Source organism: Danio rerio, chromosome 1 (genome assembly GCF_049306965.1).
Source record: "Danio rerio strain Tuebingen ecotype United States chromosome 1, GRCz12tu, whole genome shotgun sequence".
Classification (NCBI taxonomy): Eukaryota; Metazoa; Chordata; class Actinopteri; order Cypriniformes; family Danionidae; genus Danio; species Danio rerio.
Genome location: NC_133176.1, coordinates 15,811,340 through 15,838,800, shown reverse-complemented (window position 1 = coordinate 15,838,800; position 27,461 = coordinate 15,811,340). Strand labels below are relative to the sequence as shown.

Here is a 27,461-nt window from a genome sequence, read left to right as displayed (position 1 = left end):
AATGTAATGGGAGCGGATGAGAGCGAGTGTCGTGTTATCGCGAGAGTGAGTCGCGGACGGCTGCCAGCCAAACGCGTGTGAAAGTTCTCACGACAGACCGCACCTTTAAAGCGCGGGCCGTGAGAAAAACATTTCTGGAAGGAAGGAAACCCGAGGACTGAGGACCGACACCAGGAAATGGAGATCTGACGTGGAGCAGATCAAAAGGGTGTTGTAATTAAGAGTCTGTGAAAGTTAATAGTGTTATAATATTGTTACTTACGTGTTGTCCTCTTTGAGGCAAAATATTGCATAATACTATTTTTGACCCAACACGTGTTATTTCAGTCTAAATGTATAGAAAACATCCTAAAAATTCTTTCTTTTGCTAATTTGTTTATTCACATACAGTATTTTTAAGGCCGTATTCTCAAATTTTTCTGCACTTAGCCGCAAATATCCACTTCAACAACACTTACACCAAACTTCAGTTCTATTAATAGCTGTATTCTGAAGATTTTTACAGAGGTATATGTTTTTAAAGGTATATTTTTTAAAACTTTAACCTTATTTTCTGTCTGTGTATTTGTAGTAGGGAGAGTGGGGACGGACGGTTGCAACAAGACTCCTCCATTCAGGAATGAGCTAGAGTGATGATATTACTACATATTCTTATATAGACCCTCCTTCAATCTCAGAGAAATCATCCATATGCGACCATTCCTTCAGTATAAAGCCTGTTTTAAGGTAAAAAAAATACAAATTTAGTTAGTTGACTTTATTAGTGTCTGTAGGTAGATTCTTTTCGCAGCAAAGTTTGGCAATTGATACAATTAAATCACACACATACCCACATATACACGTACAAAGTACCCTATAAAAGATTACAATTTGTTCAGAGTGACAATATATGATGGGACAAAGCTATTCCTGAACCATTTTGTCCTACTAAAAAGCATCTGAAACCTTCAACCTGAAGGGAGCAGGATAAACTTCTCAGACAGGATGAGAGCTACAGCTACTAATGTTCTGGGAAATGTGTAAAAGCTGTCTATTATACAGGCCAGGGATTCAGTGCTCAGCTGTGATTCACCAATCAACCTGCTAGACCACCCGACAACCTGGCTCAGTCTATTCCTGTTTTTGAGAGACGGACCTCCAAACCATGCCACCAGAGCAAAGGATAGAATAGACCCAATAAAAGAACGATAAAAAAGAGTAAGCAAATTGGGGCCAATGTGAAAACGTGATATTTTCCTGTGACAATATTGGGGCTGATGCCCCTTCTTGCACACAGCATCACAGTTTGCCTCAAAACTTAAAGTTCGGTCAATAATGGTACCCAAATATTTGTAGTTATCCACCCATTCTACTTTTTGACCCTTAATATTAGTCACCTCAGCTGCTGTATGATTCCTTCTAAAGGCTATAATCATATCCTTAGTTTCTGTTGCTTAATGTTTTAGACTAGACTCCTTACACCACTGAACAATATAATCTACTATGGGACCATGACTATTTTCATCTTCTTGGAGGAGGCTTACAATTAAAGTGTCTTCTGCATATTTTAAAATGAAATGATTTTTATTTTTAAAAAAAGAATTTTTTAATGTTTAGAAAATTTATTGTACCGTCTAATCTGTTTTTGTAAAACAGTATTCATTCATATAACTTCAATCACAAATTGAGAAGGCTAAATTGTCTGTAGTGTATGTGTGTGAATGAGTGTGTATGGATGTTTCCCAGAGATGTGTGGCAGCTGGAAGGGCATGCGCTGCGTAAAACATATGCTGTTTAAGTTGGTGGTTCATTCCACTGTGGCAACCCCAGATTAATAAAGGGACTAAGTCGAAAAGAAAATGAATGAATTTAAATCACTAGTTCCTTAGCTTTAAACAGGTATAGCGAACAAGCATTATAGCTATTGTATCTCCCTAGCTTAGACAGTTCAATCATGGTTGCAACATCTGGAAATATTTTCTTGGTATGCGTTGGGTCCCATAAAATGAGCATCATTTGAATACCTGTGTATTTATGCTGACCGTTTCAATCATTTTAGTACGGGCAATTGTTTTCAGCAGGCTTATGCTCCATCTGCAAAAGCTGAATTAAAGGGATCCAAAACTAAAACTTGTCATCATCTACTCTCCTTCTCTTTCCCGTTTGACTTTTTTTCTTCTGTTGAACACAAAAGAAGATATTTTTGAAGAATGCTGGAAACCTGTAACCATTGACTTTTATAGTGTACAGTGAAAGTCAATGGTTGTAGGCTTTCAGCTTTCTTTAAAATATCTTCCTTTGTGTTCAACAAAAGAAAGAAACTCATAAATGTTTGGAACAACTTGAGGGTGAGTAAATAATGAGAACATTTTCACTTTTGAGTTAACTATCCCTTTAACATGACTAATACATTATACTGGAATGGCCTCCTCAGTAACCAGAACTCAATCCAGCAGAACCCATTCAGGAGATTTACATCATGAATATGCAACAATGGGGGGGGGGGGGGGGGGGGGGTGCTATTTTGTGGAAATGGACCAAAAATGTTTTGAAGAATAGGTGCAAAAAAAAAAGTCCGGTGAGAAGGGTAACACAGTGGCTTAGTGGTTAGCACTGTTGCCTCACAGCAAGAAGATTGCTGGTTCAAGTCCTGTCCGAGTCAGTTGGCGTTTCTCTGTGGAGTTTGCATGTTCTCCCTGTATTGGCGTGGGTTTCCTCTGGGTGCTCCGATTTCCCCCACTGTCCAAAGACATGCGCTATAGGTGAATTGAATAAACTAAATTGGCCATAGTGCATGAGGGTACATCGATGTTTCCCTCTACTGGGTTGCAGCTGGAAGAGCATTCACTGCGTAAAACATGTACTAGATCAGTTGGCGGTTCATTCTACTGTGACGACCCCAGATTAATAAAGGGACTATGCAGAAAAAAAAATGAATGAGTAAATTAATGGATGTCTGGTCTTAAGTAATGAAGTAGATCTGTGATATCCACTAAACTCTGTCTTTTCACCAGATGGCAGTGTTGCTTCACTGAGGAAATATTTATTCTGCAGTGTGCTGGGACTCCTGGGAGGACCAAGAAGATGGTTAAGGTAAGAGACAAAACAATTCAAAATATTCCCATAATTTTTCCATATAGTAGAAATGTCACACATAAGTTCATACAGAAGTGGTTTTATTAGCAACACATCTGTTATATACTAATACAAACGTCTTCTTCAAACACTTGTTAGTTACTCAATGGATATAATTACTTTATGCTCTTTTATTGTAATTGACAGCATTTAGTCAGTACAACTGTTAAAATGAAGAGTTCAGATGCAAAAACCTCGAAATGCCATCTGAAATTCTCCCTTAAAATGAGCATTTTTCTCAGCCTACTATGTTCATGTTCAGTTTTTTCACTTGAATGGCACTGAAAAAAACTTTTTTGTCACTATAAAAGTTAAATTACTGAGTTTGCACATAGGAGTTGGAGAAAAATGCTCATTTTACGAGAAAATATCAAACGTGATTTAGAGGTTCTTGCATTTAAACTTTTCAAATATTGTTTCATAAGCATTAAAGGAAAGACAGAATCTGAGGATTTTAAAAAACATTTCTGTGTAAAAGTAAAAAAAAATATGCAGATTTATGCAGAATAATTTTGAGAATATTAAAATTAAAATGTAAAAATAACAACTTTTGCAACTTTTAAGGTTTACAATGCAAATGCATTAAGAACCATTTGTTTGGCAAACTAAAGTCTTGTATAATACATTCACTAAAAGACAGAAAATTTTACTTTACCAATTGAATTATACTTAAATGATCTAAAAATCTTCATATTATTCAATAATATTACTGAAATCTGGCGACGCGGTGGCGCAGTAGGAAGTACTGACGCCTCACAGCAAGAAGGTCGCTGGTTTCAGCCTCTGCCGGTTCAGTTGGCATTTCTGTGTGGAGTTTGCATGTTCTCCCCGTGTTTGCGTGGGTTCCTCAGGTTTCCTCCACAAGTCCAAAGACATGCGGTATTGGTAAATTGGGTAAGCCAAGTTGTCCGTAGTGTATGTATGTGTGAATGAGTGTGTATGGGTTTGCAGCTGGAAGGGCATCTGCTGCGTAAAACATATGCTGAATAAGTTGGCGGTTCATTCCGCTGTGGAGACCCCGAGATCAATAAAGAGACTAAGCCTAAAAGAAAATGAAATTAAATTACTAAAATCCATCTAAAAAAACTGAATAAATGCCTTTACACACATTTAAATAAGTATTTTGAATGATGGCTCGTATACATCTATGGGTTTCTGTGGGTGCAGATTCAGTGTGGGGCTCCAATAACCGAAGTTTGTTATCACAATTTTTTTTAATCTGCACAAGGAGCAAGAAATCATCATTATTGATCTCTCGAACCAGACTCTTATCCTCAGAATGACTTGTACAGTATGTACAGTATAAAAAACATTGTGCCAGCTAAATGACTCCCTAATTTTGCTTATATATTTCGTCCTAGATTTTGTAGCACGTTCATAAAATGTTTGAGAGCAATTTATTTATGGCTCAATCTACCTAACCTAATTTCATTGAACTAACATACATAACAACATACTTATAAGACATACAATCTTTTATTGGAAAACAGTTTAGTGATATTTGATTAAGAGTTTTATTTCATTGAACTGTAGCTTAATAACTTTTGTTGGCATTTAACCCTCAAGTTGTAAAATGACTAATTATCTTACAAGATCAAAGGTTTAATAGATATCTAGGACAGTCAGTTCTGGTTTATTCTTGGGACACTATCTCTCGGATCGTTCATACATTACCTTTTTATTGTCTTCTAATTATCTATCACACCGTGTTCTATAGCTCAACATTATTTTATATCTGAACAGGTAGCATCTTTACATAGCAATACATATTCCATTATAGATATTGAAAATTCATAATAATTGAGTTTTTATTTAAGATTCAATATTACAAAGCTGTAAAATAGCTCAGGTAATCTGTCTCGCTAGTATTGAGGATTAAATTAAAAATACAGATCACTCTAAAACATCAGTATCATTAAAAAGGTTAAATGTAAATAAATAAATATATATTTAAGGGCTACATTCAGTTTTTTTGTTTTAATAATTGTCTTTAAAATTGATTTGAGTCAATATGTAATCTGTTAAACATATGTGACCATAGACCACAGAATCAGTTATAAGTGCTAGTTTTTTTTATATAGATATATTACCTGAATGCTGAACAAATAAGCTTTCTGTTGATGTGTGGCTTGCTTGGATATGATCATTTTGGCTGAGAAAAACAAACTATTTGAAAATTTATAATCTGAGGGTTCAAAAACATCAAAACACTAAGAAAATCACCTCAAAAAAGTTCTCAGCAATGCATGCTGCTAGTCAAAAATTAAGTTTTGATGCATTTACAGTAGGAAATTCACAAAATATCTACATATATCACAATTTTTACTTAATATTGTAATTATTTCTGACATAAAAGGAAAAATATATAGTTTAACATAAAATTCAGTTTTAATATAGAATTAAACACAGAATGTAATGTAGATTTGTTGCCAAATGCAATGTAAAATTACAGGATCACAAATGTTTTCTCTCATCACATTCAATTATGAATTGCATGAGTTGTACAGATAATAATAATTCATCTTATTTATAATGCACTTTCAGTATTTCTAGAATAATTCTTCTGACCTTTAAGTTTCTAATCTGCATTGAGGCTGCTGGAGAAGGGTAAGAGAATCAATAGAAAGGAGAGATCAAGAAGGGGTGCAAAGAATAACTGAATCACAAGTATAAAAGGGACCAAAAGGGGCCGATTCTTCATTTTAAAATGATGAGAAGAAAGTCCTGTAGTTGTTTTCTGTCCCTAAACAATTGTCAAATATGAAATTTTTAGCTGTTTATCTTACCTTTATCTTATCTGACAGCTTTTCCTCGTAAAAGATCAAAGCTCCACTTACAATTTATTTTTGATATTTTGTGAACAGTAAAGCTCCACCTTTTTTGATCTGATTGGTCATCTTAGTCATTTTGACATTGATGATCACTGTTAGACTGCTGACATGACCAGCCTAAAAATGTAACTCATAAAACATTTTGTCCGAATCAGACAGAGCAGCACCAATATAAAATAAATGTTGGAAGACTATTGCTATTAAGACATTTAATTTGGCAGCACTTTTTATTACTCACTTTTTTTGGTTTTGCTATATATTTGATTTAGGTTACTGGAATGTTGGCAGCCAGATTCAATTGTTTTAAACAGTGGGGTAAGCTTAGGACAATATCAAGGGCCCTAATTAGAGATGGAACCAGATGTAGAATTTTATTTATCGCAATCTTATCATGATATTCCCAAGATTCCAAGGAGTAGATGTAAACAAGCAGTGATAAGAATTTAAAGGCTATAAAAACTGTTACTGTCATCTCAATGATAATAATAATTTACGAATCGAATTATATAATCAAGAGCAATTGGGAAAAAAAGTGGTTCTAAACACCAAATTATAGGAATCTTTGTCTTGTAACAATTTAATCTTTTAGGTGATAACTCCTTATATTACAGTTAAAAAGCAAAGAACCACGCTTTACAATGGCAATAAAAAATATATATTTTAAGATTGTTTGAAATTAAATCTTACAATGTTTATTTTGGTAGAGCACTTTGCTATTGTTAAGGTGAACATTTAATCTATGCAAGTAAATGTTTGTTTTGCTAATCTTAAGTCATAATCGGACTATTTGTTTCCGTGTTTGTCGTGTTGGTCCTTCTCTGTTGATGTCAGTTTGATGGTTTCAGCCTCAATATTCTCAGCCACGCCCCTCTTTCCATTTTGATAAGAGGGAATGATTTGTAAAAAGAAAGCCCTGCTCCCTTATATTCAGTTTCAATTGGAAGTACATCAAGAAATTGAAATAAAAGTTAAGTCCAAAGTGCAGGACGCAAACGCATTAGGTGCGTGTCAGAATCCACTTTTGCTATTTTAAGGACGGAAAAAATCTACTTTGCGCCATGGCAAAAGTAGAGCTTAAACTTTGAGCTTATTCTCTAAATGAGTTATAGGTGTGTAACCCTTTAAGAGCCAGTTGCGCTGCGCCATAGCGTATTTACTATTTACATGGCGACTTTGTAAGTGGAAACCTTCACTAGCGAGAAAACAGTTAAACAGAGAATCTACAGGCGAGAATAAGAGATGAGCCTCCGCATTCTTTACTTTCGTTTTCACTCTCGTGGACAGGGAAACGTGTTGTAGGCACAGGTATCCATTAGCCTACATACATTTTGTTTGTAAAGCGCAAATATTTGTTTCCAAACTATTTTTTAATTCAGTTCTAATTTCCAGCAAACTAATAAATGAACAATAATAAGGAAGTGTGGTCAAAAATCTGAGTTAGATCCAAATACACATGCTGTGCCCCATAAGGTCTAAAACTCGACAGTTGGACAAATCTAAGCTTGTTTTTGAGAAAACAAATATAAATATGCATATAATAAATAATGATGAAAAAGGCACAAAAGCATGGTTTTTATATTTGTGTAGGCTAGAAAATAATAATTTTTGTAATATTTTATTCCTTTAATTCTTTTTCATTTTTAAAGATATTTGCGTATTGCTGTACATACTGTGTGTAGCAATGTGTAAGCCAGGCGCACAACTAACGCACTCTGCACTGGACAATAGATCAGCTTCAATCTTATCTATTGAACTGTCTATTATAGTTCCTCAAAATAGAAACGTGCCAGCAATGCACCTCCTTTTTTAGACCAGAACGCCTATAGGTGCAAATATGAGCACAAATGCATTTGCTATTTAAACAGCGTGGTGCAAAACGTCAAAATGACTCCTGCGCTGAGCTGAAACTAGCAAACAACAATTGCGTTGCGCATTGCGCCGCATTGCGCCGGGTGTATGATAGGGCCCTTAGTGTAATTGTATTATCAATAATAGGATAAGTAATTTTTTTTTACTTATTAATAGCTGTTTTTCTTTTACCATGTTGATTTTATAATATATTTTAGACTTGTTTAGGATTTCCTGTGATAAAAATCAAACAGTATGTTTTTTGAATTTGGTACTTTTATTTGTTGTGTTTGTTTATTTAAATGTGAAATTATAGCATATAAATCTTGAAAATGCATGTAAAACAACAACAAATAATAAAATAGATGCAATGAAGACAGCTTTTCAAAATAGTTTTAGTTTTCCTGTAATGCCTATATTTCCATCAATATGTGTGTGATTTGGTGTACAGTGACAGTATTTTATCTGAAGATGATAGAGTAAGGAGAGTTAGTCACTTGTTCTTTTAAACTAATGAGAATAAAACACATGATAGGAAACTTGAATTAGAATTTGGGGTAGATAGGATTTCTATGCAATTTCAGAAAGGAGAAATTGACTTGTTGACTGGAGTGTATTTTGAGAGCAAGTTGAAGTAACCGTATTTTAAATGAATTTTTATTTTCTGGTAAATCAGACAGCACTGGTTGCATAGTATGTTTCTGACTTACTAAAAAGAACCAACATAATAATAATTTCTTTCATATAATGTTTTTATAAATACATATATTCTTAAAAATCTGTTTTCACTAGTCTATAGAAAATTATTATTTTTTTGCATTGTTATTGTCATTGAAATATAATAAAGTAATGAAACAAAAGAAGTTAATGGAAAAAAAGAAAATGGGAAAGGTAATGTATTGATTAATAATATCAAAAGATTTGGAAGGTAATTTTTAAATATTTATGCATGTATTAATATATTTGTTTGGTGACCATTGATTGGTATGTTTACTTTAAAACCTTTTATCAAAATTATTAGCCCTCTTGTGAAATTTTAATTAATTTAAAATTATTTCCCATGCTGTTTATGATGGAAAGAAGAACAAGATAATTTTTATACCTAATTTCTATTTTTTTTCATCTTTTTCATGACATAATATGTTAACTAGGCAAGTTATGTTAATTATACAAGTCATTGAACAAAAGAGGTTTGCTCTTTAGCCAATAAAACATATTTCTCAAGGGGGTATAATATTAATCTTAGGAATGATTTTTAAACAATAAACAACAAGCTTTTATTTTAGCCAAACTTAAAGAAATAAGAAAAATTATTAAGGCATACTATGAAAATGTTCTTGGGAAATTTAAAAAAAAAAGAGTAAAATCTCACAGGATTTGTTTATTTTAACAAATTGAAGTTATCTTTTTTGCAGCAACACTTTTCTGCATTCATATTTGTTGAAGATTTTTTTTTTTTTAAGTAGTATTGTATTACGTCAAGTCTGCTTGACGTTTTTACAATCCTGTATCACAGGTGCTTTATGCAAGCCACTGACTCATTTTTCCTTAATGCATAACCAATTTTATGAACGCATATTAATAGATGTCAGGCAACCTAAAAGATTTATTACATTCATTAAATAATTAAGTCAGTTTTAAAAAAATAATAAAATTGATTGTAGGGCATGAAACTCAGACAATAACTACATTAAGAAATGCATTAACTGCAGAAAGTGGCTCTGGAAAAAACACTGCATGTAACCCACTATAGCAGTCATAATCAACTGCAACAGGATAAACAACTTTTGTTTTCTCAGACAATACTGTTTTATGGTTTTTAATCCATTTAGGTAAAGTGTGATGGTTTTTAATTCAATGTTCACTTAAATAATTATTTATTTAAATGCAGCATTAAGAATGTTATTAAAATATAATTAACATCTTTAATTAAATCATTGCTATTTCACAGGAGTTAAGTCATTTACAATAAGTTTACATTTAGAGTCATATTTAATCATTAATGATCTTTTATTATTGAGAAAAGGTACCTGGTAATCTCTATAAATATTGCTGACAGAGACATCACCTCAGGTCAACATGTGCAGCCATAAAGATATGGACAAAAAAGCGCAAAGCTGTGTCATCTTCATCCTCTCCTCACTCTTCTTTATTCCACTTATCACCAATTCATAACTGTAACAACCTCCACTTTATTTTCTTTCTGAAAAAGCCCTTTAGCGGAGTGCCATAAACAGGTTGATACAAGATAAAGCAAGTACAGAGACAGACGAAGCCAGATTTAAAGGGCTCAAATCTACCCACTGACCATAAAGTTTCAGATATATCATGAGTTTGTCCGATAACATGCAAGAACAGGGGAGATGCGGCTGATAATGAGGCTCTGCGAAGAAGAATCATTAACTATGGAGGAAAAGATAATATTGAGGAAAATTTTAACCGCAAAATTCAGCAAATGAGGGGTGAAGAAAAGAAGGGGCGATGTTTCGTTTGTTTCAATTTTAATTGATCAACTTTAATTGATGAACTAGTTTTCAGTTTCCAATCTGGTGGCAGAAACCCCAAAATCTGTCATCTCTGCGCTGTAATGTTTGTGCATGATTGATTCGTGAGTGTCTGGGCAAAGTACATTAATAAATGAAATCATGTTTGGATAATGCAGTCAATAGTGTATTTGGCGAGTGTTATTGTTATGATGAACATAAAGAAACAAATAGTAAAACTGAAAATTACTAGTTTACTACTTGCTTTTCACATCAGATTTTCACAGACATTTCCTATAACCTACGTTAATATTGTAAAACACACAAGACTAAACTTTTATTTATTTTATTTTTTGACATGTGGGGTAACATGGTGCCTTAGTGGTTCGCCTCACAGCAAGAAGGTTGCTGGTTCGAGCCCTGGCTGGGTCAGTTGGCAATTCAGTGTGGATGTTCTCCTCACGTTGACGTGGGTTTCCTCCAGGTGCTCCGGTTACCCCTACAGTCCAAAAACTATTAGGTGAATTAAATTAATTAAATTGGCCGTAGTGTATAAGTGTGTGTGAATTAGAGTGTATAAGTGTTTTCCTGTACTGGGTTGCAACTAGAAGAGTATCCACTGTATAAAACATATGCTGGATAAGTTGGCGGTTCATTCTGCTGTGGCGACACCTGATAAATAAAGGGACTAAGCTGAAGGAAAATTTGGATTTTGGGGTGTGTTTTTATATAGACATTACTGAAAGGGTTATTAAAAATATGTACAAATGTAAAACCTAAAAGGTTAAGGTAACTCAGATTAGTTGAGGAAACCGATTGCAACAAACCATTTAAGTTTAAAATCTAATCCTAATGAGTTCTGTGAACTTAATTTGAGTAAGCGAAGCAATATGAGCACAGTAAGACCCCATAAATGAAGAGAACTACACCAACTGAGTACTGTAAAACCCAATGAGTTAAGGCAACTCAAACCGTTTGAGGAAACCGATTGCAACGAACCATTTTAGTTAAGAAACTAATCTATATGAGTAGTGTGAACTTACTCTATTTAAGTTGAAGTAATGAGGTATTTAATTAACTCATTACCTTCAACATTGAGTTCAAAACTCTTTTCAAATGAGTAGAATTTTGAGTTAACTACACTCATTTAATTTGCTAAAGTTGACTGTTGGGTTTACAGTGTAAAAATACAGTGAGACAAGACTGGATTCAATTGAATTTCACCTTGAATTAAATGTTCTTCTTCTTGGGTGTTTAGTCCACTAAAAGGAATCAAGAAGAGAAGTGATCAAAACATTGAGCCTTGGGGCACACCATTACCTGTGGCATATTAGACACTGCACCCCCTGGACTTAGCAAGACTTGAAGAGCAGTTCCTGAAATGCTGTTATCGTGAGGGTTGACAGGAGGATCTGCTGATTAACTGTGTCAAAAGCAGAGGACAGATAGAACAAGGTAGCTACTCTTGCGAGTCTCAGAATGTCTGTTTTTGAAGCCAGATTGGTCGCTGTCAAGGTTGCTGTTTTTTTTGCAAATAATGAAGGGGATACTGGTCTCTTGTTTCAGAACTGCCGGTTATTTAAAATAATATATAACTTGTTTACAATCCTAAACCTAACTGTAAACTTATTGTTATCCCATATATTTACCTAACATTACACAGTACTTTTCTTGTTAAGGTACATTGTAAAGTGCGGATAATAACTAAGCTACAACCAAATGTTGAATGCTGTTGAATGCTTACATTGCAGTTCTGGACTGATGTCTGAGTGTGTTCTTAAATTTCTAATGAAACTCAATGATTTTTAAAGTAATTTAAAACATTGTTCAGCCCCTTCTTTATATATAGTGTCATCTTTAAGGTGACTATTTCCATTTTTAATATATTAAATTATTTATATACTATCCTGTACTTAGACCAGTTGGCATTTCTGTGTGGAGTTTGCATGTTCTCCCCATGTTGGCGTGGGTTTCCTCCAGGTGCTCCTGATTCCCCCACAGTCCAAAGACATGTGCTATAAGTAAATTGGGTTAAACAAAAATTGGCAGTAGTGTATGAGTGTGTGTGTATGAATGCAAGATTATCTGTGTTTGCCAGTTGGTGGGAAGGGCATCCGCTACATAAATCAAATATTCTGGAATAGTTTGCGGTTCATTCCGCTGTGGCGACCCCTAAATAAGGAACTAAACCAAATGACTAAGAATAAAAAATTAATGACTATCCTGTACTATAAAACACATTTCTACAGTATTAGATTATGTAAATGCCAAATCTCACTTCTAACACAAGTAATAAAGTGCAACAAACAACTGAACACAACAATTTACTGCAGGAAATTATTGTTTAATATCATAATAATATTTTACAGTATAGAAAGGCACATGTTAAAATATTTGACATAAATACAAGAACATTATCATGAATAAAGAACAATGCACAGATCAGGGTTGACGTCTTATTTAAATCTGAATATATATTTGTCTTTGGCTTTTATATCCTCCGAATGGTATTAAAAATAAACAAGTATCCTTTTCACATTGGAACAAGTACGACAACAATCACCAGATCTCACAGTGTGTAACATAAGATTGTATATTTAAATATATTGCAACATTTACAATGTCCTATAAAAATAGCATTGCTGTATAAAAAAAATTAATTTAAGAAATACAGAGTGACATAAACTCTTTAAAGTCCACTGATATTGCATACTGTCAACTCTGGGTACCAAAAATCAAAGCCAGTTTGATTTAGATATGTTTAATAATAACCTATAATGCTTTGTTTGAGTCTATAAAGATGTTGCCTTCAGGATTTCGCAACTGTCCACTGTTTTCTTGGGCTCTATGATTTCAACGGTCGTCATCGTATTATCATTTATCTCGATTCCATTGGCCAAATTTTCAAGTTTCGCCTTCTCATCTTCTTCTTTAGAATTGCAGCACTTGCAGCAACAGCAACAGCGGGCGGCAATGACAGTGACTACTCTGTCCCATGGATCAAGAGAGTGAGCCCATAGAGGAAGGAAATCCCAAGACCGGAGAGCAGAAGGAAGCCATTGAGGTTTGTGCTTCTGCAGAATGTTGACAATGATGGCGAAGATCAGAATAACCGCTATGGGGACAAGAACTCCCATGAGTACCTGCCAGCCGGCCATAGAGAGACCAAAGACCAGTAGAGGCAAACCGAAGAAGCAAAGGATGATGTAAAAGGCTGCAAACCAACGGTACTGGGCTGTTGTTTCACCAAGACCCTTTGCCAGTCGGATGGGGATACGTGTGATGGGGATTGGGTACCACAACAATATCCCGGATAAGTTGAAGAAGAGGTGAACCAATGCAATCTATAGGTGAGTAGAGAAGATACAAAACGTTATGGACTGAGATTTGGAGTTAATTATGAATTTGTTTGAATGTATTTATTCACATGTCATGCTAACCTGTAATGAGTTTCCAAGTGTTTCACCAGGACTAGCCATGGCGGCTAATATTGCAGTAGTAGTTGTTCCAATATTGGATCCCAGGGATAGAGGATATGCCCTTTCAATACTTATAACACCGATACCTGTGATCAGAAAAATAATGCAAATCCCTTACTGACAGGCTTTACTAGTTTGTTTCAGGGTTGTTAATCATGTTAGAATTCAGGAATAGTTAATAATAAAAAGGTAATAAGCAAAATAAATGAACTAAACTATTGCCTTGGGGGGGGCAATAGTTTAGTTTAATTATTAGTTTAATAGTCAATAGTTTAATTATTTTAATTAAGGACATTTGGTGTTTTAGAAAACATTCATAGAGATTCAGAACATTCGCAGTCCTCTGGAAATATTTTATTATGTGAGGAGCTATCTAAAGTTTAAGACAATTATCTTTATTTCTTATTCCATGGATTGATCTGGTTCAAAAAACAAAGCTATATGATTAATATACAGATTGGACAGAGTAAAAGAAGATTACTTAGTCTTCTATTAACAAACTAAGTAACAGAAGATTTGAAAACCCAAATCCAACCAAAAAAGCAGGGTAAGTGGAAATTTAGCTTTTTTTTTTTTTGAGGAACATTGTTTCGCTTTTGCCTTATGTTTTTATTTAAAAAATTCTATTCGATTTAGTGGAATATGGATCAATATATCGAAATCAGATGTCTCATCATGATACAATATAATATTGTTGCTTTCAGCCAATGATTTGATATTTGTTGATACTATAAAAAAATGCTGTGATATGGTATCAATTCTATTATTTAGTGGAATATTGATCGATCAATATATTGTTGATACTTCAAGCTAATTCTTAAAGTTTCAATTCAGTGAAATATTGATTGATTAGTCAATATTAATACTTTTTGCTTAATTTACAGAACCAGTTCAATTTTAATGAGCTTAGAATTTCAACTGCAGTATATAATATGAAAAATGCACTTTAGTATTTAAAAAAATAAACAACAGGAGAAAAAATTAAATAACACAATTACTACAGAGTGACATAAACAGTTTTTTCTCTTTATTCTTGTTCTAAAGTCCACTGATATTGCATACTGTCAACTCTAATTATCAAAAAGCAAAACCACTTTGATTTAGATGTTTAATAATAAGCTTTACAAATGATGTTTAACATAGCAATGGAATTTTCACATTATGTCTGATAGTGTTTTTACTTCTGGAGAAAGTGTTTTTTGTTTTATTTCGGCTAGAATAAAAGCAGTTTTTAATTGATTTAAAAACCATCTTAAGGGCAAAATTATTAGCCCCTTTAAGCTAGATTTTTTTAACTGTCTACAGAACAAATCCTCGTTATAGAACAACTTGCCTAATCACCCTAACTTGCCTAGTTAACCTAATTAACCTAGTTAAGCCTTTAAAAGTCACTTTAAGCTGTATAGAAGTGTCTTGAAAAATATCTAGTCAAATATTATTTACTGTCATCATGACACAGATAAAATAAAACTATTTTTATTGAGTTATTATATAAGTATTTATATTGAGTTTCTAAAACTATTATGTTTAGAAATGTGTTGAAAAAATCTGCTCTCCGTTAAACAGAAATTGGGGAAAAAATAAACAGGAGGGGGCTAATAATTCTGACTTCAACTGTACATCATATCATTATTCATCTGACTGATATATTGATCCATAACTATTCATTGGATCACAATACCTTTATAAAAGACAAGTAATAGATAGATGGTTGTCCTCACCAACAAGAGGAGTTATAGCCGATGTGAAGACGGAACTGCTCTGGACAATAAAAGTCATTCCCGCACCAACCAGAATTGCAATATATCCAGTCAGCCAAGCAAATGGAAAAGGGAAATCTGTACAAACAAAGAAAACATCATTGAAAAACATCTGTATTCATCTGTTAAACATTTTAAAAACCACACTCTGGAAAATATGCTGGTCTGTTTCAACACTATTTTGTGTACTGCAGAGTGAAAATTAATTAGTTTTACTAATAATTTTTACTAATTTATTATACTAATTTATTTTCAAGTCAGTGGTTGGGTTTGGACATATTTCACTCTATTAGCTATTGTTTTCATAAATTTAAATGCATTTTAATTATGCAAACTTTATCGTTTCATATCTATTTGACTCTAAAGTATCTCAATAATGCTGACCTGTGTTCACTATCTTCTTGATCACAACAGCAACCTGTCCCTTGAGCATCGAATTCAGCAGCTTCACAATACAAATGAGGCAAGTGCACAGAATGAGCAGAGAACCCGCCAGCAGAATCAGACCCACCGCCAGGTCCGAAAGGCTCGTGTTCACGAAGATGTGACTGCCTGTGTGAATAGAGAACAACATAAAAGAGTGAGTGTCTTGTTTGAGCACTGTACTCATTTTACATCTAGACGATTATCAGCGTTAATATCATCGGTTGAGAAGTCATTTTTAAACTCACATTTTTTAATATTTATAATTTCTGTAACATTCTTCAATTCCCAACAAAGATCTGTGCAGTTTGTTGTGGTCACATTCTGGAGAGTCTATAAAATGACACAACAGAAAAATGAGAATGAGGTTTTGACACAAAATAATGACATTTTTTATTCTGTTTAATTACGATCATTACCGTGTTCGAGGCTGTGTGGCACCAGACCTTGATAAGAGATTTATTTCTGGCTTCGGGATCGCCAACCGCAATGCCGCTTATCACAGACTCGTCCAGCTGAAAGATAAAACATTAATATGCGAATTATGCATATTTATTTGTCTAATCTCACGAATAGTTTACTATTATTAACCTTTCTGAACCGCAACCCTTGTAACTTTGTACTGTACATAGGGGCAATATAAGTTGCATGGGGTAATTCACATTCTTGCGCTGTTATTAATGATTCTACCTGCTTTCAACATACCGACAGAACAAATACACTCTTACATACCTGAATGATTGAGTGGGTAAGCGGATCGGTGATAACATTTAGGAGAGCTGGTGCATTTTCTCCACTCTCGATGTTAAACGATTTCACGATGAGGCTCGTAACCTTCTCCAGGTAACCCGAGGCCACTTCCAGAGGCAGTAGCACTAGGACTGAGAGCCAGTTAAAGAAATCATGCACAGTGGCTCCTGCAAATGCCCTGCACACAAAAAATGATCATATCCCAATTAAATATTATTAATATCTTCATACTAAATGATTACAGTATTGTACGATTCTATGAAATTGAGTTTGACAGAATAATTCCCCAGTCATTTGCTCTTTGACACTAAGTCTAAGTCAGAGATGCTTAAACTAGGGCCCGTGGGCAAAAGTTGGCCCAAGATAACTTTTTATTTGGCTCGCCATCCCATCTGAAAAGAGAGGGAGAATGATAGGGAGGGTTTAGAGATTGTCCATTCAAATTTTAGGTAAATTTTTGTTTGTTTTATTGTTAAAAGCTAACTGAAATTAAATGTTTTGATTAAACGGTGTAAATTAATAAGATTTTATTTAAATGTACATGCTGTGACAATGCAGAGTTTGGTGAGCAAATCAAGTCAAGGGCAGATTCTGCTTGACTAATGTATTCAGCATTGAGCTTGTCAATGTTTTAATTGCAATAAGTTATCACTTTAAAAGCTATACTGCATTAGATAAAACAATTTAAATGAATGTTTTCAATTTATTTTCAAATGTTATGAAATAAGATATGAAATGACCCATGACAACTTAATGTAATACAGTTTGGTATAATTATCTTTGGCCAATGGCTCTCAAAGATATTTGGTTTTTGGCACTTTTTAAGAAACCGTTTGAGCAGCCCTGCTTTAACTTATGAATTAAACTATAAGCTATAAAATTGTTATTTCTGGTATGTATATATATATATATATATATAATGAATATCTGTGAACTTTGCAAACTTTTGCAAATGAACTGACTTGATTTCCCAGATATGATCCTTGTAGCAAACAAGCAAAAAATAAATAAATTGGACAATACATAGGAAAATTAATTTTTGTTGTCCCAACATCAATTGGATAAGTTAACTTAACAAATGTTAGTGAATTAAACATGAAACAATTAAGTTGTCCCCAAAAAATCTCAAAAATTGCTTTGTTTCAGTTCACTTGAAATAAGTAGTTTGAACAAGCTGCAAACATAATATTTGAGTGTATATTCTAAATCTTCTAAAGCGATGATCTCAAACTCAATTTCTTGAGAGCCAGAGCTCTGCATAGCTTAGCTTCAATCACCTCCAAATCACACTTGTTTAATAGTCGATGGTAGTCCTGAACACCTTGATTAATTGGATCAGCTGTGTTTGATTAGGGTTGGAGCAAAACTGTGCAGAGCTGTGGCCCTCCAGGATTCCAGTTTGACACCTATGATCTAAAGCAGGGGTGCTCAACCCTGTTCCTAGAGAATTTCCTTCATGCAGGTTTCAGTTGCTACCCATTTCAAACACACCTGCCTGTAATTATGAAGTGCTGTTCAGGTCCTAATTAATTGGTTCAGGTGTGTTTGATCAGAGTGGGAGCTGAGCTTTGCAGGAAGGTAGATCTCCAGGAACCGGGTTGAGCAGCCCTGATCTAAAGCATTACATGATCAACAATTGAGAAATAAATATGCTCTGTTAATTTTCCTATAAGATTGTTTGTTCATATCTTACCTACGGAACTTGTTCCTGTCCCCAACTTGTGTAATGGCTACAAGAGTGTTGGTGACGGATGTGCCGATGTTTGTGCCCATAATGATGGGAACAGCAGTTGCGACCTCCAGCACTGTTGAAGAGTAGTTTCTGTTAATTAGTATTCACATTTCACAATTTACTTCCATTTTACTTGTTCTGACATTCGATTAGACGATGCTTTACTTAATAATGAGATTCATCAAATAAGTTCAGTATTGTTCACACATTGTGCTTTAAAGTAATATGCTCAAGTAAAATACAAGTTTAAATCTCAAAGACATTTACAAATATAAATCAATATTAAATACTGCATATGTCATAATTAGTTATTAGAATACAATTTCAAATTTACACATTCAATATATTTTTTTAATACTCATAATCTTCTAATAATCAATTTTATTATAGCAAATAATATCATCTGATACTCACTTCCAGAAGAGACCATGCTGACCACAATAGATGAGGATGTGCTGGAGCTCTGGACTAGCAGAGTGACCAGCATCCCGATAACCAGGCCTGCCAAAGGATTTGAGAGCACCTTATTTTCCTGGAAAATGTCCCCTGCTGCTTTTCCTGAAAAAAAACACCCAATTTTAAGGCATAATCCAGGAAAGTGTGTACAGCAAATCTTTAACAATTATAAAAATACATGATTACAACATATTTGTAAATTTTGTACACTAATTTGAAGAACCACAAAAACATGTATTGATAATGTACTCTAAAAGATATCACCAGTATGAGTCTTGTAGTGAAGAGCATGTTTTACTCAACCTAAAAATCTTGGTAACTATATTCTTGTGTATTTGTAATTTTAATGTATACCTCCAACAAGCTGGAAAGCTGAGCTTAGGACGTCCAGAGAGCAAACAAACATGTAGAGCAAACCAAGCAGCATGATCAGTTTTGCTGCTGTAGTAAAAACTCTCAGGACCTTCTTTTTAGTGTCCAGATCTAAACAAATATCAGACAGAAAAATAAAACAAATACGATAAAAATCATGGTTATTCCACTGAATGTTGATTTTTTCACACTTCTGAAATGTATAGTAGTACTGTGTTGCTTTGTTTAGTTCTGTTCTGTTTAAATGCACCAAAATACATTGCCTATATTCACTGAAACATTGAAAAAAAAATCATTTTCAAAATGGGGTGTACTCAATTATGCAGAGCACTGTAGATTAATTATTAGAAACATGCCTGAAAACCTTTTTGTTTGTTATTTTAAGGCCAAAAACAACTTATTTTAAATATAGAAAAAAATGTCATCAGTGTGCACTAAAATGGGGACTTTTATTTGGTGAAATGCATTTATCAAAAGCAAACAGAAGGCTGAATGCATGTAAAAAAATATATAAATGTAATTTATTTTTAAATGAGCACAAAAGTTTTTTTAACCAAGCAGGTTTTGATCATGTTAATCATTTAGAGGCTGATACAGTACAGAATAGAATAAATACATTTGTATATGCTGTAAAACTAGTAATTATTAAGGTTGACTGAAAGAATATCACTGCCAGCCTTATAAACAAATGTTCACCCTACCTGCCCATTTCACCCCGGTGTCCTGCAGCTCCATCATTTCCCAGGGATCATCCTCAATCAGAGCCGCTGTAGAAACAGCCGGAGCCATAGACAGAGACTTCTTTCTGGCACCTGAGAGAACAGCTTTCATTTAGATTTTAAAGCACTCTATGCACAAACAGTGCTTGCACTTTTATTTTAATGGTGCTTTTCAGATATGCTTTTGACTATAAGTAATTTGCAAGTTAAATTCTCTCTTAGACTCTTCATATATTATTAGTAGAATATTAAGACTAGTAGGATACTTTCAAAGTTGCTTATATGGTGGGGGAACCATATATTCACATATTCATACATACCGTCAAGTGTTTCTGGTTGTTTTTCGTCAGATTCATGCTCATGCTTTGGACGTGGTGCCATTGTCTGTGAAAGACAAATTTTTCAGTTTGTCAGTTTTATTGAGGTCTTTTCAGTTTTATGGGCAGAATGATGTGTAATTGCTTGCGGCATCTTAACAAATGTACTAAAAATGTTATCATTTCCTGATGTTCACGGCGATACTGCAGTCAGGTATAAAGATAAAACACACACACACACACACACACACACACACACACACACACACACACACACACACACACACACACACACACACACAGTTGATGTCAGAAATATTAGCCCCCCCGAATTATTAGCCTCCTGTTAATTTTTTTTTACCCAGTTTTTGTTTAACGGAGAGGAAAAAAATTCTACACATTTCTAAACATAATAGTTTAATTACTCATTTCTAATAACTTATTTATTTTTATTTGACTAGATATTTTTCAAGATACTTCTATACAGCTTAAAGTGACATTTAAAGACCTAACTAGGTTCATTAGGTTAACTAGGCAGGTTAGGGTAATTAGGCAAGTTATTGTTTAATGATGGTTTGTTTTGTAGACTATTGAAAAATCTTCGAAAAACCTTAAAAAACCTTAAAATATTTAAAAAAAATAGTTTTTAAAAAATTAAAAACTGCTTTTATTCTAGCCGAAAAAAGCAAATAAGCAAATAAATATTATCCGACATACAGTGAAAATTTCCTTGCTCTGTTAAAGTGTGTGTGTGTGCGTGTGTGTGTTTATATATATATATATATATATATATATATATATATATATATATATATATATATATATATATATATATATATATATACTGTTTAGTCAGATGTAGGTAAAGAATTTCTGTATTTCAGTTAAATACATAATAAGACAAATAATAAAATTATAAACTTGAACTTTCACATATTGTCGTACTTCGATTTTGTAGTACATGAATGAACACGACAGGGAGAGCTTCACAACAGTCAGAGTTTCCTCTTTGGATTAAACTCGCATGGTTTGTTGGTGTATTGATTTCTGCTCTGTGCCAAATAATTTCCACAGTGGTTCGGTGAACAAAATGTGAATTACTCCATGGTTCATCTTACTGTATGCGGCCATGTGTTTACTTTTTTTTTTAATCTGATGACTAATAAAAATCTGTAAATAGTACAAAGGAATTTCATTTTTTGGATGTTTTGGCTTTAAAGAAGGATAAAAAATGGCCAGGAAGGATTAAAGTAAGCAATGCTGTAAACAATACTTTTTTCCTATGAAAAAATAATAAAACCATTTAAGTTTCTTTTGATTTAATGAATTTATTAGGTTTTATACTGGATTAAGTTTAGTAAAATTTTAATATTTGCTTTATTCTATAAAGGTCTGATAACATTTCTCAATTTTTTTTAAATATGTAATTTTTAATAAATAATAAATGTAATAGTTTTTTATTATCTGAAAATGGTAAAAATATCTAAAAAAAAAGAATATATTTTAAACATGTCGGTTTTGGGCTATTTTATGCAAAAAGAAATGATAAAAATGCGGTTAAACTATCAGCCATAGTTTGCAGAACAAGACAAAATTGATATTTTATTAACATAGAATTATAACAAAGAATACCTCTGGATAAATCAAGATCTCTAAATTAGTATCTTAGCTGTATCTGTGTGTTTATATGTATTTAAATAATGCCTGACACAGAAACAGAACTTTATTTTTTTTATTATTAGAATTTATGTACTCACCCGAGATGTAATCAAGTTGCTTCTGCCCTTCTGAATTTCACGTGCAACACTTCTGTTCACTCTACGTTTCACCTGCTTTTCAGTTCAGTGACTTATCTACAGTCTGAAGCGTATCTCTCCTCCAACAGTCTTTCCTGAACTCTATGCACTTCTGTTTCCTTCAGTCCTGGCCTGAGCAGAAGCACTGGTGCTGATGGAGACCACGTTCAGATCCAGACTCAGCTGTGCTGTTCTTCAGAGTGGCTCAGTCCGGCCTCTGTTGGGTCACAGGCATTTATAGCCCTCCGCAGATCATCCAGGATTCCCCTGTTCCAAGGTTTACCACGGGACTGATAACTCTCTGCGACAGGAAGTTTGTCTGTGTGTGTGTGTGTGTGTGTGTGTCTGCGTGTGTGCATGTGTGTGTGTGTGCTGTGCATGGTTCAAAGTGTCCGCTGTGGCATCAGATAAAGTGGATTTTAAAAGGTAAAAAATATATATAAAAGTCCTTATTAGTAGTTATGATGGTAATACACAGTACGGCCTTTATTACTGTAAGTTACATATATACTGTATTTCTGTTTTAGATCAAATACTGTTTAATGTGGCTTTATTAAAATGTGTGTGTATGTATATTTGTATATTTTGTTATATACACACACACAAACACACAAATTATTTTTGATATACGTTACCAATTTATGTGTGGTGAAAATATCATATTTAAAAGAAAAATGAAAAGTAACACATCTAATTAATCTAATTAACATTTTTTGTTAAAAATTTGATTTAAAACTTAACAAAAAATGATTTTTATAATAGAAAATTCCACACCCACTATATTGCAGTTAAATTCATCTTTGTTTCTATAGTGCTTTTACATTGTAGATTGTGAAAAGAACCTAGAGAGAGGCTCAGTTGGGAACAACCATTTCTCCTCTGGCCAAACTTCTACAGTGCCGGGGGCTCGTGAACACTGGACGTCCATCATGAAGAAGCTGCAGGTATGAGTAGTTCACCAGCGGGTGTACAGGCTGGTCCATGACATCAATGCGGAGACTCGTCTGTCACTGTGGTCTTTCAGGAGTCAGTCTCATGCTCTCCACCCCTCCATGACTGCCACAGCATCTGCTCAGGATACGGCCTGGTCTAGGATTATGGAGACCTAGGGATTATGAAAAACAGACTTACATAAGCGAAGATGCCGTTCAAATCGTAATATCTTTAGGGAAGTGTTCCTGCCTCCCGTTGCCATTATTAATGCAGATTAACAATCCTTTAGAGGATTTGGATTTTAAAAGCATTTGTGTTGTTGATTTCTTGATTTATTACCACAATTTGTATAAAGCAAAAGCAAAAATACCTCATTTTATACACATTTTTTACAATTTAAAATATAAAAACTTTCATTTTAATTTCAAATTTACAGTTACAAAAAATTTGTCTAAATAATTCAGCTCCTGTTACTCTTCCATAACATCAAAAGGGCGTTTCTCCCCAAAATGGATGCTTTTAAAAATACAATCTATATTTTACACAATAAAATAAATCTGTAAAACAACAGCAAATGTTATTCCAATTATGCATTGTACAGTCATTTTATAAACTTTCCATCAACCTATTTCCATTATGTACAAAAAAATTATAGAAAAGTCCTTGTTTTTTTTTTTAAACTATCCAATTATTTGTGCCCTACTTTGACCAATTTTAGGGCTATATATGATAAGATTTCTGAAAAAAGCTCAATAAACTGCTGGTTCTAAGGAGAGTATGAGGACACAACTAATGTGTGTGTGTGTGTGTGTGTGTGTGTGTGTGTGTGTGTGTGTATGTAGGGCACTGATCAATGCATGATCATCCCTACTGACCCCACATCCCACTGCATCACATGACCATTCCTCTCTGAATGAATGAGATCATGAATATGAACATGGTGGAAACTTCCACTCATCCATCCATTTCCCAAACCCGATTGTAGATGTGAGGATGCAGAAGCCAATTCTCACTTCAAACACAGAGAAATAACCTTCAAAAATGACCCGTCCAAAAACAAAACAAATTCCCCATTTCTATATTAGCTATTAAGAGTCACGAGTAGAATATAATTAACTTGTAAATTTAATCTTATCTTAGTCTAGTAATGCAGAATGCCAGTTTGTCCTGCCGATGTGTTTCTAGTTTTGGCCTGTCAGTAAAGCTCTGAAGAGTGAAACTGCACTGCTCTCTGCTGGTTTAAAAGCACTGCTTGAGTTAGCACTGTTCTGCTGTTAAGTGTTCATTTTGTTGGGATAACTGAAAATAACTCCTATTTTTGGAAGAATCATATGAAACATATTTAGTTGTTAACTTTTTGCATACTAATACACTCCCATTACTGATTCAAAATAAAACATGGCTGATTGTAAAATGTAATACACATAAAACAGTAAATATTGTGAAATATACAGTAATTTCAGCTTTAAATAACACTGAAAAAAACATATTTTGGATTTACAAATTTATTTTAAGGTAGGTGGTTGCAAACAATTTATTTGGGCTGATTTATTTAAACAAACAAATTAAGTTGAACATTACTAAATTCAATTAGTTTGTTTAAATTCAGCCCAAATAAACAGTTTGCAACCACTTGTGCAGATATTCACTTCTTAATATATATTTCTGACGTGCTGAGCTGTGCTGCTTCGTGTTTTTATTGAAACCGATATTCTAATGTAACAAATGCTGTTATTTAAGACCAATAATAATCATTATAGAGCAGCAAATCAGAATTATATCAAGTGTTTAAATATGTTGTATTTACATACATGACAATTATTCAAATTAAAAACAATAATTGACAAAATTATTGCTTTCACTGTTTTTTACATAGTTTTAAGCTACACTCTATAATTTTATTGTTACCAAAACCTTGGGTCAAATAGGCAAACTCATCCATTGGGATAAAATTTAATTTCAATTAATTGAAAAAATAGCCCATCGTTGTTACAACAACCCAGCATTTTTACACTGCATATCAAAGGTAATGGTTACTATTTTATTTTAAAAAAATAATTTAATAAAGTTTTAAAAGTTTAAACTAAGTCTAAATAGTCTAAATTTAATACATAAAGCAGTAAATGTTGTGAAACGTACAGTATCTTTAGCTTTAAATACATTGAAAACATTTTTAGTTAAGTGGTTGCAAGTAGTTAAATTAAGTCTAAATAGTGTTTAGAACATAAGCTGAAATTATAGAATAAATGTATTGAACATTTGAAATCAAAACAAATATTTGCTTAATATTTTTAGTCGTTCTTATAAGCATAGACAGACATATCGATTACTCTAAAAATAGTAGCCTATGCACAGACAGACAGACTCTGTGACCTGACAGGGAACAGTAGGTAATACAGTTCTGTTTGGAGCTTATCGATTATACACTGATTAAAGGATTTTCACAGTTTAGACAAATGGAGCCACCAGCTGATGTCACTTTAGTTTTCTCCTCTTCTAAAACCGGCCCTCCAGGACCGAGTTTGAACACCCCTGATTTACAGCATCATTCAGAAATCATTCTACAGTATATTCGGATGTCTTATTATTTTAAAAAGGGTTGTGCTGCTGAATACTTTTGTCGATTTTTATTGACAGTTCTTTGATGCATAGAAAGTTCAACATAAATTGTTCCACTGAGCAATATTGTTTATTTAAAAGGCATTTTAAGTTTTTGCAGTTATATTGTAGAATAACCATGACAAATCAACATATCTCTTACATTTATTTGTAGTGCTTTGCTCAGCACTCTACGTGCTTTACTGTGTATCACCTTCCAGCTTCCAGTAAACAGTTCTTAAAAGACATGTTTGTTTCTTAAAAGGAAGAAACTATTTTTATTGTTATTTTGTGAAAAAAAAACAATTTAGAACTTTTAAAAATCATACATTTTCAACCTGAAAATTACACTTCCTCTGTTTAACATTGTTAATAACTGTTTAATATGGTTTATAACTGTTTAGATTTTTATAATAACTGTTTATGGTTTATACACACTAATGAAATAAATCTGTAAAATAACAGCATATTTTATTCCATTTATGCATTTTACTGTATAGGCTAGTTTTATAAACCCTTTCATCAACCCAAAACACAACGCAATTAAGAACAAATTTGAGATTTGTATTGTGCTTCAGTTTCCCTCACAATACAAAGAGATGTGATTTAAATGAATTGGATTACTAAATTGGCTGTATCTATGTGTGTGTTTGTGTGTGTGTGAGTGAGCGAGCGAGCGAAAGAAAGAAAGAAAGAAAGAAAGAAAGAAAGAAAGAAAGATAGATAGATAGATAGATAGATAGAAAAAAAGTTTATGGATGTTTCTCAGTACTGGGATGTGGCTGAAAGGGTCTACTAAAAACATATGCTGGAATAGTTGGCGGTTCATTCCACTGGGGTGACCCCTGATTAATAAGGGACTAGCCGAAGGAAAATAAATGAACTTGTATTGCGTGACAAACAAAAGTGACACATTTGAGTCCTTTAAAGAGTCATTTTCTACTATAAGTTGCAAGTTTCTTATGTTAAACACAGAAGATATTTTTTGAGAAATAAAATATCCTCCTGACACCTAAAGAATTTTTTTCTTTTTTTTTTTTCCTGTGATTTCCTACATCCTTTGGGTTAAAAAAATTCTACAATTTAGAGTTTTTACATTTTGTTTTTATTTTTAATTTTTCTGCATGTCCACTGTAGTGGACCACAGGACCATTTTAGTTCAAAACGACCACCAAACTCGAACAACAAAACTGTACAGGATATGGCTGTAAAGGGATATTAATCCAATATTAATGTAACAAAAACTAAACAAAAGCCATTTTATCCTTTTCTATTAAAATTCCTGAAATGGTTTAGTCTGAAAGAGAGCCGAACTCAAAAAAAAAAAAAAAAAAAAGAAGTGATGGTAATCCAAAACATACTCGACATTAAAGCAATTTAAAACTGATTGTCAGTCTCTAATTGACAGACTCTGAATCAGTCTCCCTCAACTATCCTATAAAGAATCCTTTCTGCTTCAGTTCTGCCCCTACAACATGCAGTCATTAATTACAATAAGATGGTCCTGATGTCCACTATAGTGGACATTTAAAAAAGGATGATATTTTGAAACACAAACAAGTTAACAGCTTTGAAAGCTAAATGTATTGTTTCTGACACTTTAATAAACAAATATATATATATATATATATATATATATATATATGTGTGTGTGTAATAATAACGGTAAAACGTTTAAAAGGCTAAATTTCACATACCTCTCTCCTTCTCATAAAATGTGCTCATTTGTATGCCGGCCATTTCGGATGCAGTGTAAAAACTTAAGAAGTGGTTCCTAGCCAATCAAATGACATATCAGTAGAAAGCCTAGGATGTCCTCCAAACAGGACAACAGGACTTGACAGAGTAGC

General features: G+C 33.4%; 1 protein-coding gene and 1 non-coding gene across 2 annotated transcripts; one reads left to right on the top strand and one right to left on the bottom strand.

Moving 5' to 3' along the window:
* The first annotated feature begins 117 nt into the window (after positions 1-117).
* Positions 118-22,652, top strand: slc34a2aas (solute carrier family 34 member 2a antisense). Its single transcript, NR_002876.2, is given in 6 exon segments — positions 118-208; positions 572-726; positions 2,994-3,072; positions 13,212-13,626; positions 15,930-16,095; positions 22,206-22,652.
* Positions 12,606-22,286, bottom strand: slc34a2a (solute carrier family 34 member 2a). Its single transcript, NM_131624.1, is given in 13 exon segments — positions 12,606-13,620; positions 13,717-13,841; positions 15,477-15,593; positions 15,900-16,067; positions 16,187-16,271; positions 16,358-16,453; positions 16,671-16,866; positions 18,382-18,493; positions 18,835-18,978; positions 19,231-19,359; positions 19,950-20,060; positions 20,288-20,351; positions 22,042-22,286. Coding segments are annotated over 12 exon segments (1,896 nt in total). The 5' UTR covers positions 20,349-20,351; positions 22,042-22,286; the 3' UTR covers positions 12,606-13,068.
* Positions 22,653-27,461: the final 4,809 nt, after the last annotated feature.